This window comes from Cebus imitator, unplaced genomic scaffold (assembly GCF_001604975.1).
Source record: "Cebus imitator isolate Cc_AM_T3 unplaced genomic scaffold, Cebus_imitator-1.0 Scaffold491, whole genome shotgun sequence".
In the NCBI taxonomy this organism is placed as follows: Eukaryota; Metazoa; Chordata; class Mammalia; order Primates; family Cebidae; genus Cebus; species Cebus imitator.
The window spans coordinates 1,292,385-1,306,486 of NW_016107806.1; the positions used below are offsets into that span (position 1 = coordinate 1,292,385).

The 14,102-nt window shown below is 45.7% G+C and overlaps 1 protein-coding gene across 19 annotated transcripts in view; it reads right to left on the reverse strand.

The window, feature by feature from the left end:
- The window catches only part of TPM3 (tropomyosin 3), a 32,132-nt gene that overhangs the window by 15,389 nt on the left and 2,641 nt on the right, over positions 1–14,102 (reverse strand). For 9 of the 19 annotated variants that reach the window (XM_017513350.2, XM_017513353.2, XM_017513347.2 and 6 more), the window contains exon 3: positions 1,617–1,750. In XM_017513350.2, coding sequence (XP_017368839.1) covers positions 1,617–1,750 — 134 coding nt within the window. Of the gene's footprint in view, positions 1–1,616; positions 1,751–8,551; positions 8,809–14,102 lie in introns of those variants that run through there. The other 10 variants (XM_017513360.2, XM_017513361.2, XM_017513363.1 and 7 more) reach the window with 3 other exon arrangements.

Sequence of the window (14,102 nt, forward strand, 5' to 3'; positions counted from 1 at the left end):
TTTTTGAGGAAGGCTCGTTACAATCTCCGCCTCTTGGGTTCAAGTGATTCTTGTGCCTCAGCCTCCTGAGTAGTTGAGATTACAGGAGTGTGCCACCATGCCCGGCTAATTTTTGTACATTTAGTAGAGACAGGATTTTGCTGTGTTGGCCAGGCTGGTCTTGAACTCCTGGCCTCAAGGGATCGCCGAACTCAGCCTCCCAAAGTGCTGGGATTACAGGTGTGAGACACTATGCCCAGTCCTCACTTTCTATAATTTGGACGTTACTGTAATAGTATACACATAGCTGCCGCTTTCATTTTTACAGCTGCACAATGGTAATGTACCTTTAGCAGGGCACTATTTATTCTGAAAAGCCTTAGTTGTCAAATACCTCTGTTTTAATCTAACTCACATGTAGCAAGGAGACAACTGACTATTTTAAAAAGATGATGAGGAGTTGTGAATTGGTTCAAGGTCCATGGTTCTCAACCCTAGGATCACATTAAAATTAGATGAGGAACTTCCAAAACATCAATGCCCAGACCACTCTTGCAACTGATTCTAATGGAACTGGGATGAGATCTAAGCATCTGCAGTTTTAAACTCCCCAGTGATTCCGCCCTCACCCCCACCTATGATTTTTTTTTCAATTTTTTTTTCCCTCCACCTATGATTCTAATAATGCAACCAGGGTTGAGAAGCCTTACTAAAAACAGACTGCCAGGCCTCACATCCAGAGTTCCTGATTTAGTAGATCAGGGTTGGTACTGAGAATGTGAATTTCTACCAAGTTCCCAGGTATTGCTAATGCTGCTGGTCTGAGACCTTACTTAGAGAGCCTCTGTTTTAGAGGAATTAATCTCACGAATAGAAGTTTATGACCCAGAAAGTGGAAGTCGTACTGGTGATCCCATTTTAAGGATCATTAGGGCAATTTGTAGGGAAATACCAATTACAAAAGGGTCACAGCATCTAGGTTATCCTTACTCTGTCTTCAAGGGGAGAGAATATGCAGAACAGAAAGGAGATCCTGTATGATGGAGTTAGTATTTTATTTTTATTGATTGATTGAGTCAGGGTCTTGCTCTGTCACCCAGGAGTGCAGTAGCGCAATCACAGCTTGCGGCAGCACCGACTTCCTGGGCTTGAGTGATCCTCCTGCCTCAGCCTCCCAAAGTGCTGGGATTACAGGCATGAGCCACCACACACGGCCAGAAATACTATTTAAAAAACAGGTTTATAAGGAAATCTTGATCAGAACTATTATGAACTTCTTTTTAAAATACACATTCCAGCTCAGTGCAGTGGCTCACGCCTGTAATCCCAGCACTTTGGGAGGCCAAGGCAGAAAGCACAGGTCAAGAGATCCTGGCCAACATGCTGAAACCCCATCTCTACTAAAAATACAAAAATTATCTGGGTGTGGTGGCACACGCCTGTGGTCTCAGCTACTCAGGAGGCTGATGCAGAATTGCTTGAATCTGGGAGATGGACGTTGCAGTGAGCCGAGATCGCACCACTATCCTCCAGCCTGGCAACAGAGCGAGACTCCAGCCTGGCAACAGAGCAAGACTCCATCTCAAAAAAAAAAAAAAAAAAAAAAAATCCACACTCCATCAAGCTTCCCTACACACCTCTCACTCTCATCAGCAGCTTTTTCAGCTTCTTCCAGCTTTTGCAGGGCAGTGGCCAGGCGCTCCTGAGCACAGTCCAGCTCCTCTTCAACCAGCTGGATCCTACGGTTCAAGGAGGCCACCTCAGCCTCAGCCTGCATTTGAAGGAAAGAATGGAAAAGAGAAGCAGAGGCATGGTGAAAAGAAGAACAGTAAGATCGAGATTGACTACCATAAAAATGCCAGAGTCTCACAGGGTAGAACTTGTCTTAGCTCAGCTGTTAAAACATCTAGCAGACATAACTTTATATATATATATCTCCTCCCTTTCCCATCAACGAACTCCCATATGTTCCACAGGAAGAGTGTTTTAAAACTCAGTTCCTTGCCCAGCCCAATGAGTTAGTACCACCCACTTCCTGGACTTAGTTCAAATTCCTAAACATACTGGAGTCAGAAAAGCAAGGCAATGAAGGGTTCCTTCTGCCTGAGCTCTCTTGGCGGTGTGTCTCATCCTCAGTAACCTTCTAAGTGTCTCATAAAGCAGAAAGAAATAAATAAGCAAGGTTTATTAAAGAGGGAATCCTGGATTACCTATCAATTGCTGTTTAACTTAAACTGTTATTTCTCTGATCACTTTACCCTAATATATCAAAAGACTAACTAGCCAAGGGAATGTATTTTAGAATAGCCTTCCAGACTGGAAAGCAAAAGAATGGAACTTTGTTGGGATACCTACTCATTATCCCTTCAACTTGAGCCCCCTACTCCTTTTTAAAGTTGGCAGCAAGGAGCTACTTCTAGCTAAAATTATCTGCTTTGACAGCATTACAAAAAAGAAAAAAAAAAAGAGAACATTTTACCACACCCACTACCATTCCTCTAAATTTCTGAATTGTCTCCTTTCTATTCCTCCAGCCATCCCCTTAGCTTTACCCCCTAACTAATACAGCCTACGACAATCTTCTTCCTGCCCTTCATCTCACAATGAAGTATAGACTAGAGTCCAAGTAAACCCATGCTTGGATGAGTTTACTTTCCCTAGCAATGGAATAAGGCACGAAAAGAAGAAGGCAGCCTGAAGGTGGATGAATGAATTCTAAAGCAGGAAAACCTCTTTCCATGACTGTCTCCCTGCTACCTTTACTGGTGGGAGGTACCCTGACGGCAACAATATTTAAGAATTTAACATGCCCCGCACACCACCCAGTTCAGATGCTTATCCAAGTGCCTAGTAAACATGATCTCTCTTCTATAGCCCAGATTGTGCCTGAATTCTATTACCCTGATTTCTTCCTGGCAGGCAAGACTTGGGGCAGCCATAGAAATAGCCTGGGCCACTAGCTCCGACAAGGAAGAATATAGACCAAAAGACTCCTTTTAACAATCAAGATTGACACAAAAACTTCCACATACAAATATGAGAGGTTGAAGAGACTAGGAAGGGAAGCAGAGGGCTGGGGCTACAATCTAGCCACCAGGCTACAGGAAAAGAAAATCGAGAAATCAACATAAGCTGAAATCACGAAGAAACCATTTGTGTCTAACTACACTATTCAAAACACCACAAAGACAAGTATTCTCTGCTTCTGTCTCTTCCAGAAAAACAGATGTCCTCTGTGACAACACACATTTCTCCTCACAAACCCAACAAGGCCACAGATCAAGAGCAAGTCAGGAGGCTCTCAGGCAAGAACTATAAGACACTGCCAATAAAATGACTTACCCCCCTCAAATGAAAAATGCAACTAGATTTAGAAGCAGCTCATGAAATGTAAGGCATCATTCAGCTCACCAAACTGGAGTAGAAGATAACAGGCTATGGGGCGGGGGTGTACAGTTTCCATGACAGCAAGCTGGCTCGGGCAGTTTCTCCCACAAATCAGCATTTACAATAGAATTCTTAGCAAGGCTGAAAAGGGAAAAGGAGAAAACACATCTTGGTGCCCTATTAAGAGCATGAACACATGAACAAGCCTGTAGCAAAAGCAGAACCCAAGACAGGAATTCTAGCAAAAGCTTCAGAGACCCCCAGGGGTGGGGTGGGAGGGAATAGGACTTCGCCTTTCTCTTTCCTCCTAGCCCAGAGAATCAGTTCTCTTTACAATTAAACAAAAGCCTGCAGAATCAAGATCCAATACTTTGTTTGAAGAACAAGGAAGACAAGCTGACTTTTCCCTCAAGCTAGAGTCTATGCACAATGCCTGTCCCTTTCAGGTCAAATAATACCAAGGAATGCCAAGAGATTGAACAGGCCTACTTTTTGCAAACCAGGCTACCTGTGGCCCTGGGAAACGTTGAGCACTGCACTTTCCTAATCATCCTAGGTCTTAGCATGCCAATCCAGATGTGGGTTTGGTGTTTCAGCTGATTTATCTCTGCCCAGCTTGGAGGATATACAGTATCCTGTGGTCCCCCGCTTCAGGTAATAATAGGAATCTCCACTGCCCAGGAAGAAAAGATCCTGGGTGGGGGATGGAGAGAGGAGTAGAATGCAGCAATTCAGTCACATTAGAAGATGGCTGACAACAGCTTCGGCTATCCTCCTAGGACAGCAAAGAGATTTCCCATATATGTCAACCCCTCCAGGCAAGAAATTGACAGTGTGATGGTGCTCACAGGCAGAACAGGGCCAAGGACAGAAGGGGATTAGCCTATATCTGGTGCTCTGCGACACTGGGGTTTCTCTTTTTAGATAAAAGCCACAGATGAAATTCAAATGAAAGAGTATTAGAAAGTTAGGCTTGAGCCCTGTGAGTAAAGGACTACTTGAGTTCACTGTGCTCACAACTGCATCTACCCAGGGAGATAACGTGTCCTTGGGGAATTTAAACTTCACCAAAAGGGAGGCAAGTCGGAAGGGAGTGGACCTATCTGCCCCAGAGTAAACAAAGGCGGAGCCTAAGCGGGGGTAAAGGGCTGTTTTCGTTCGTTCTAGCATGGGGGAAAGAGAAAGGTAAGCAGCAGAAAAGCAAAAAAGCAAAACGACTAAAGAAAGGTGGTAAAGCCTATTGCTTAGTCCACACACCCAAGAATAGAAGAGAACCACATAATAATCAAACACTCTAACCTCTCCAGAAACTAGGATCAGGATTAAGGCCAGAATCAAAATTGCTGTTCAAAGCCCACTCCCTATTATTTATTTATTTTTACTTATTTATTTTTTCTGAGACAGAGTCTCACTCTGTTGCCCAGGCTGGAGTGCAGTAGCATGATCATCTCATTCTGTTGCCCAGGATGGAGTACAGTGGCATGATCTGATCCCAGCTCACTGCAACCTCCGCCTCCAGGGTTAAAGCAATTCTCATGCCTCACCCTCCAAGTAGCTGAGGTTACACGCATGCGCCACCATGCTCAGCCAATTTTTTGTATTTTTAGTAGGGATGGGGTTTCACCATGTTGGCCAAGCTGGTCTCAAACTCCTGGCCTCATGTGATCCACCCACCTTGGCCTCCCAAAGTGCTGGGATTACAGGCGTGAGCCACCCAACCCGGCCTGTTAAGCTTCTTAGACTAGAAAAAAGTTTAAAAAGAGAAAAATATCAGGGACAATTAGGAGAGAGGTATTAAAAACAGATAAGGTGAAATGTACATTTATAAATGGTTACAATGATAAATTTTATGTATATTTTTACCACCACTACCACGAAAGAAAAAACAGATAAGGAAAAAGACTGCATTTAAATTTGATGTTGCCATCTGTTTCCATTTAGACAGAAGTACAAAGGAAATGCAGAACTGAAAGTGAATTTGACAAGGTGCTACACTATAAAAGATCAATTTCCAGGCCAAAAGCAGAAACGAAAGCTAGATCCTAGAACACCAGTGTCTCAGTTTGGGACTCATCTAGCTTCCCAACAAAGGAGGCTTGGATGTTCACACAAAGTAACCAAGAAAATAATTAAGCGACAGTCCCACTAACAGCATTTGATACCATCAGAGACTGCAGTTTCCAGCTCCAGAGGAGGGAGGAGCCTGCAGAACCCACATTCCAGAATGCCTTAGGATGGTAACAGGTAGCCCAAGCACCCCATCCCCCTTCCAACAGGTGTCTCCTCCTCAGTAGGGGTTCAAAGTTCTCTAGAGCAGAAAGTCAAAAGATTAAGCTTCTTCAGGCTGGGGAGTGGAAGATAATGGTTTCATCAATATTTAACTATCACCCTACTTCCCCATTCTGAGGACTTCCTCACTAGACCTCAGCTCAAGAAGCAAATTTGGCAGGCTCTGAGTGAGAGTAGCTTAAAAAACATCACCCCAGGCAGGGCGCAGTAGCTCATGCCTGTAATCTCAGCACTTTGGGAGGCTGAGGTAAGCAGATCACTTGAGGTCAGGAGTTCGAAACCAGCCTGGCCAACATGGTGAAACCCCGTCTCTACTGAAAATGGAAAAAAAAAAAGAAAGCTGGGTGTGGTGGTGGGCACCTGTAATCCCAGCTACTCAGGAGGCTGAGGCAGGAGAATCACTTGAGCCTGGGAGGTGGAGGTTACAGTGAGCAGAGATCATGCAACTGCACTCCAGGCTGGACGACAGAGTGAGTCCCTATCTCAAAAAAAAAAAAAAAGAGGTATGATGGGGGGCAGCAATCACCCACCTTAGAACTACTCCTAAGATGTCCATATTTAACTGTTGAGCCTATGACTCTGCAGCTCAACACATGGTCAGTTCCTCTGGCTGGCCTCTGTCTTCTCCTTTAAAGCTATCTGGTCTCCAGAACAGAGGAGATGAGAAAGTGTCACCAGTCATAGTCAACCAGCCAGTCCATCTCACTTGGATAGATAATGAGAAGCTGCTGACAAACTGAGCAGAGGAAATATCTACCTAGTAAAAGGTGACCGAGGAAGACAACATGCTCCCATCCCAATATCTCCATGCCCAGTTATAAAAATAAGTGAGTATTCTAACAATCTTTAAGTATTTAACCTGGAGGGCCAGCTGTCCTCCAATTTCTATCCTTTTCTGAAATCTGGCCCTCTTCCTCCCAAAAACATTCTCAGTTATTTCCCAGAGGAGCAGCCAAAAAGAAAACCAAAAACAAAACTTACCGAGAGCAAGAATGAAGAACATCAATAAACCACAAGAGTTATTTCACTGGACCTTAAAGTTTAGCAAGTAAATTACTTTACTCTCAAGAGCCTCCAAAGCTGGGATGGTGGCTCACGCCTGTAATCTCAGCACTTTGGGAGGCTTAGGCAGGCAGATCATAAGGTCAGAAGTTCAAGACCAGCCTGACAAATATGATGACACCCTGTCTCTACTAAAAATAAAATTAAAAAAAAATTAGCCAGGCATGGTGGTGGGTGCCTGTAGTCCCAGTTTCTTGGGAGGCTGAGGCAGGAGATCTTAAATCCGGGAGGCGGAGGTTGCAGTGAACTGAGATTGTGCCACTGCACTCCAGTACAGCCTGGGCAACAAAGTGAGACTCCATCTCAAAAAGAAAAAAACAAAACACAAAAGTCTCCAAAACCAAAGCCTCAATTCATATCAGGTCCAACTACTAGACTTCACCCTAAACCTTATGGCTTACTAATCAACCACGTCTAAACAGAAAGTCGTTTCAAGAAACTACTAGACTAGACTGGGCACAGTGGATCACGCCTGTAATCCTCCCAGCACTTTGGGAGGCCGAGGTGGGTGGATCACCTGAGGTCAGGAGTTCAAGACCAGCCTCGCCAACATGGTGAAACCCCGTCTTTACTAAAAATACAAAAAATTAGCCAGGCGTGATGGCGGGCACCTGTAATCCCACCTACTCAGGAGGCTGAGACAGGAGAATTGCTTGAACCGGGGAAGTGGTGGTTGCCGTGAGCCGAAATCACGCCATTACACTCCAGCCTGGGCAACAGAGTGAGACTCTGTCTCAAAAAGAAAAGAAAAAAAAAGGAAGACGAAAAAGAAATCACTAGAATCACCATTCATTCCACTAACATTTCATGTTCCCACTTTCAGATGAACAAATATTCCACTTGAGTCACCTGGAATTCATTATTCTGTCTCCATCAAATTGCTCAAGTAAATCAGAAACCTTGAGACTGGCACGCCATCTGATTCTCTGCCATACACTCCCTTATCAGTTCTGCTTGGAAGAAATGTTCTTAACCAGTTCGGCTTGCGATGATCACACTTCAGCAATAAAGGTCTGAATCTGGCAGAAGTTCCTGCCTTCCAGGTCATTATGGGTAGGGCCAGGCAAGTTTGATTGGCTCCTACATTTGCACTAATGTTGGGAGAAGTACTATCCCCTACCCTACCCTGCACTCACGTAGATTCAGAGAGTGGGTGTAGCAGCTGCAAGAGCACCCCGTAAGAGGAAAGGGCCCCTGGCCAGAGGATGAGAGGCGGTCCTGTGGCCTCGAGCTCCTCCAGGGAGGGAGGGCACCGCGCTTCCTCTCAGCCAACTGCTGCCTCATTTCCTGAGCAGGAGGAGGGAGCGGAAAAGCTGCCAGCAGGCCGGCCGGGGTCTCTCGGGCGGTTCCCACCCCACAACCCTCACGCTTTCATAGAAGGTTCAATACTGCCCCTCCCAGAACAGAGAAGCACCCACCCACTCTAACCCCTTGGGCAGGAAACCTCAAGCAAGAGCAAAGTTCTCCCACTCCCCATGGGGAAGTGGGGGGAGGGAGAAACCGCTGAGCCCCTCCCCCGGCCGCGCCCGGATCAGAAGAACTGAATGAATGAGCTGGGGAAAAAACAGGAGAGCCACACGCCACACCCCAAAGCCCAAACCCCGTGAGGTTCAATTCCTTCAAAGGTCAAGCCTGCTCGCCCGAGCACTCAAATTCCCCCTCACCCACTTGCTGCCCTACCGGAGCTGAGCCCCACCCATCCTCCATGCTCCCAACTTCATCTCCGAGCCCGCCGGCCTTCAGAGGACCGTGCTCCACGGCAAAAGGGACCTTTTTCCTCTTGCTCACTACTCCGGCGCCTGCCCCTCCCTCATGCGTCTCGCCATCTCCGTACCTGTTCCCGGGCCCGCCTTTCTCCCTCAACTTCTCGCTGGAGGCGCTCAGCTCGCTCCTCTGCATCATCTGCCTGCTGCTGCAGAACCTGGATCTTGCTCTTCACCGCCTCGATGGTGGTGATCCCAGCCATGGTGCCCACCCAGCTACTGCTCGCGCTCTGGCTCCTGCCTCCTCCGCGCGGCTATACAGCCTCCTCTCACCCCTACTTCCGCCTGCTCCGCCCTGAAATACCGGAACTCACCCACCCGCCCGGATGTGACGTTCCTGTGCCGCGCCCTCCCACCGCCAGGCAGGCGGGAAGGCAGTCCACTGGAGGGAGAACAGCGGCAGGGAGCGGGGCGGGGGCGGAGCCTCCCAGATGCCCGAGGCCTTACCTTGGGCCAGTAAAGTGGGGCGGGGTTGGGACAAGGGAGGGTTACCATGGTAACTGGGCGGCGCTTCGTGGTCTAACCTCTCCTGCCAGGCTGGCTGCCCACAATGGTCGGCCGCTTTGCAGGTCGTGTGCTGACCTTACACTCCCGCAATTGACCCCTCATCCCCCACTGCCGATACCCGTCACCGCTCACTGTATTTGCTCTACAATATAAGCATCCTACAAGCCCCTGCTTCCACTCACACCACGACAGACTCCAAAACCAAGTTCTAAGGAAAGCCTGAAAGACATTCTGGGCCTCGTGTTCAAAAAGCCCCACTCAGTCCCCTTTCAAAGTCGGCTCAGGTAGGTAGGTTCTCTCTCACATCTCCTGGAAGTCAATGAATGGAACTGTCGGGGTGGAAGAGATGGGCAAGTTGGCACAAATTCTCATTCTATTTGGCATGGTATGAACTTAAGTGCTCTATTTAGAACAACAGACTTTTCCTCTGTTACTTTTTTTTTTTTGAGTCGGAGTTTTGCTCTTGTTGACCAGGCTGCAGCGCAATGGCACGATCTCTGCTCACCGCAAGCTCCACTTCCCGGGTTCAAACGATTCTCCTGCTTCAGCCTTCCAAGTAGCTGGGATTACAGGCATGCGCCACCACGACCGGCATTTTGTATTTTTAGTAGAGACGGGGTTTCTCCATGTTTCTCCATGTTGGTCAGGCTGGTCTCCAACTCCCGACCTCGCCTAGGCCTCCCAAAGTGCTGGGATTACGGGTCTAAGCCACAGCGCCCAATCTCTCTCTTTTTTTTTTTTTTTTTAAAGAGACAAGATCTCGCTCTATTGTTGGAGTGCAGGCAGTGGCGAGATCATAGCTCACTACGGCTTCAAACTCCTGGGCTCAAGTGAGCCTCCTACCTCAGCCTCAAGAGTAGCTGGGACCATAAGTGCATGCCACCCCGTTCGGCTCCCTGTTACTTTTGAGAGTCAGTATGCACCAATTAGCCAACCTTCCAGCCTCTCCAAACCTTGGAATGATTCAGGACTTGGTAATTTAATCATCAGTTGGGCATGGTAGCTCATGTCTGTAAGCCTAGCACTTTGGGAGGCTGAGATGGGAAGATGGCTTGAGCCCAGGAATTCATTTTTTTTTTTTTTTTTGAGACAGAGTTTCGCTCCTGTTACCTAGGCTGGAGTGCAATGGCGCGATCTCGGCTCACCGCAACCTCCATCTCCTGGGTTCAAGCAATTCTCCTGCCTCAGCCTCCTGAGTAGCTGGGACTACAGGCATGCGCCACCATGCCCAGCTAATTTTTGTATTTTTAGTAGAAAAGGGGTTTCACCATGTTGACCAGGATGGTCTCGATCTCTTGACCTCGTGATCCACCTGTCTCGGCCTCCCAAAGTGCTGGAGCCCAGGAGTTCAAAACCAGCCTGGGCAAGATAGCAAGAACTCATCTCTAAAAATAAATTAATTGATCAATCATCACTTACAATTTCTTTTGTAGATAAGAAAGATATGCCCCCATTTTATGAGGAAGAAATCCTCTATTACAGACCACTGTCAGCTGGGCATGGTGACTCATGCCTATAATCCCAGAAGTTTAGGAGATCAAGGTGAGAAGATCACCGCAGCCCAGAGTTTGAGACTAGCCTGGGCAATACAGTGAGACCTTGTCTCTCCAAACAATTAAAAAAGTAGCCGAGCCTGGTGGCAGCATGTTTGTAGTCCCAGCTACTTGGGAGGCTGAGGTGAGAAGATTTCTTGAGCTGGGGAGGCAGAGGTTGCAGTGTGCCCAGACTGCACCACTGCCTCCAGCCTGGGTGACAGATTGAGAGCCTATCTCAAAAACAGAAAGAAAAAACTGATGACTGTTACCAGATCCTTCATACAACAGCCAGACATGAGTGCCTGTAAACTGTACTGTAGAATTAAACCTGCATTTTGTGTTATAACTTTCATCAATTTCACTGCCACTGTACTTCCAAGTACCGCAAGGAACTATTTATGAGTTAGAAACTTCCCCTTGGCCAGATGTGGTGGCTCATGCCTGTAATCCCAGCACTTCGGGAGGCCAAGGCAGGCAGATCACCAGAGGTCAGGAGTTTGAGACCAGCCTGGCAAACATGGCGAAACCCCATCTCTACTAAAAACACAAAAATTAGCCAGGCATGGTGGTATGCACCTGTAGTTCCAGCTACTTGGGGAGGCTGAGGCAGAATTGCTTGAACCGAGGAAGCAGAGGTTGCACTGAGCTGAGATGGTACCACTGCACTCCAGACTGGGTGACAGAGTGAGTCTCTGTCTCAAAAAGAAAGCATAACAGAAAAAAAAGAAACTCCCTACAGGCACTGCTATGCAGGATTTCTGGAAGCACAATAGTAAAGAGACTTGAGAATGTTATCTTCCTTCTTATTTCTTTGTATTCCTCCCACCTTCCTAGTAGGTGATAATGATAAATCTTTCCTCTGTGGCAGCTCTCTTTTCTCCTAGAAAATTAGGACATGGACGGCTGGGCGCAGTGGCTCACACCTGTAATCCCAGCACTTTGGGAGGCCGAGGTGGGTAGATCACGAGGTCAAGACATCAAGACCATCCTGGTGGTGAAACCCCGTCTCTACTAAAAATACAAAAAATTAGCTGGGCATGGTGGCGCGTGCCTGTAATCCCAGCTACTCAGGAGGGTGAGGCAGGAGAATTGCCTGAACCCAGGAGGCAGAGGTTGCGGTGAGCCAAGATCGCGCCATTGCACTCCAGCCTGGGTAACAAGAGCGAAACTGTCTCAAAAAAAAAAAAAAAAAGAAAAGAAAAGAAAAGGAAATTAGGATATGGAACAGGGCTTATAATGAAGAGTCCTAACCCCTGAAAGGAATTGTGGGCAAGACAGTTGCTGCCCTCAATGTCTAGTTCTGAGAATGCTCCCTCCAGAGCCTCTGTCTTCCTGTCTCTTTTTGGAAATACCGAGCAATGAGACTATTTAGAAGAAAGAACTTGAATAGACAGTAATTTTCTTAATAGAGTAACCTGCACACTGATTTTTTCCCCAGAAACTAGGAAGGAAGATCAGGGTTCTGACTCGTAATAAAAACTCTACCCTGATGGCCTAAGAATTTTTCTAACTTGCTTTGGAGAAGTCTGATCAAGACTGTGGAAGAAGTGACACTTTGTCATCTGGGTGCTGATCAGCAGGGGGCACTATTGTACCTCCCTGTGCCCTGACAAAGAAGCAGAAGACCTCATCGTAGGCAAACCAAAAGAGTGTTGAGAGCACCACTGCATTCCTGAGACTGGTAGATTTTAGCAGATTATCTCCTCTTGATCCAGGGAAACAGATGGACTGACTCCTGATAGCCTTTAGAGGCACAATGGATGGCCAGCAAGGGGCCCAGTGCTGTTGTTTTCCTAGTAACCAGCAATACAATATATCAACAGGTGTATATGTCCATTCTTATCCCTTCTCTCCCCATCCCTCCCACCACCTGTCCCTAAAAAATGGTGTTATGACTCTATGTCTTAACAATGGACTCTTCTTTCCCTTTGTTTCTCCCTAAACAGGGTCTGATTTCATCTCAAATTAAAATGACCTTAGATGTGGTTGCACAACAATGTGAATATACTACTACTGAATTAGACATTTAAAAATTGTTAAAATGGTAAGTTTTATGTATGTGTATTTTACCACAACTTAGGGAAAAAGTTTAGAAAAACTTAGGGAGGAAAAAAAAAAATATTTGAACTCGCCTTGCTATACCCTTGCCCTTTCTTTGTTCAAACAGTCCTAGCAAATCCTACACTTTTCAGAAAGGCTTCTTAGATAACCAGAACTGCCTGTGTAAACTCGTAGTTATTGACTCCCTCCTCCCTCTCTACCCCTTATATTTACATCAAGATAATATGCTCTGTTTACTTATTTATTAACCTCAAGGGCAGAAGCTGAGCTGTTAACTTCCTTTGTATTGGACAGAGTATACTCCCTCCAAAGATGCGTATATTATACTGCTGATGACTCTAACCTTTGCTGTCTGCTTTAAACCTTATTGCTCCTTATTCAGCACCTCTCCCGATTCCTATAAACACTGTACTTTCCTTCTTTGACCCTTTGAGGCAGGAGTCATCAAACTTTTAGGGTCTTTGTGGCCAGAGAGAAAAGTAAGCCAGTAGACAATATGTACATGAATGAGCATGACTGTGTTCTGATAAAACTTTATTTACAAAACCAGGCTGTTGCAAAATTTAACCCACAGGTGGTAAGTTTGCTGACTCTAGCTTTGAGGAAAGAAACCTTTCTTCTTGCTTGCTCCTGGCCACAACCTTCCTCTCCTGTTTCTTGTTCTTTTGCATATCTCTGAGGGTACTTTCTGACTTGGGAAAGCTAACAAAGGGGAGAGGGGTTGAGTGAGTACTTTTAACCCTCACTTTACATATTTAAGTGGGTTTTGGTGGATATAAATATGAAGAATCTTCTTTCAAATGAATATATTGAGTAGACCATACCTAGATGAGGGATGCTGTGTGTGTGTGTGTGTGTGTGTGTGTGTGCGTGTGTGTGTGTGTGTGTCTGTACATGTGTAAAACAGATTAAGACAGACAGAATTCATCCCCAGGAAATCCTTTTATATTCCTAATGATTTTGATATATTACATAGAGCCTCTAGGTCATTCTCCTTCTCATGATCTCACGTTAGACTTGTTTGTTCTTTTTCTTGCTCCTGGAAACACCTCCTCAAGTCCACATACTAGCTGTTTCAGCCTATGGACAGACCCAGATTGGTGCTACCCAACTTCTCACAAAACTGTTATTAACCTGACTTTGTACTAGTTTGTGAAAACTTCTATCTTCATGCCCATATGTTAGAAACAGAAAGATCCATCCAAATATACTAGGAACCTAGGCTACATAATACCAACAGGCCATCCACTTACCCAAAGCCCTGGGGGTAACCTGTGGATTTGTTAGGGTTTTTTTTTTTTTTTTTTTTTTTTTTTTTTTTTTTTTTTTTTTTTTTTTTTTTTTTTTTTTTTTTTTTTTTTTTTTTTTTTTTGCAGTTTTCTGCTGTTAGATTTCCTTTTGAAACCTAATAGCAGAGACACTAAATATGAGGATCCAAAAGCATTTATAAATGGTCCACTCTGTCTGTCCTTCTAGCTATTTTCCAAAACCAAATGTGATTTTATTTAATTAATTAATT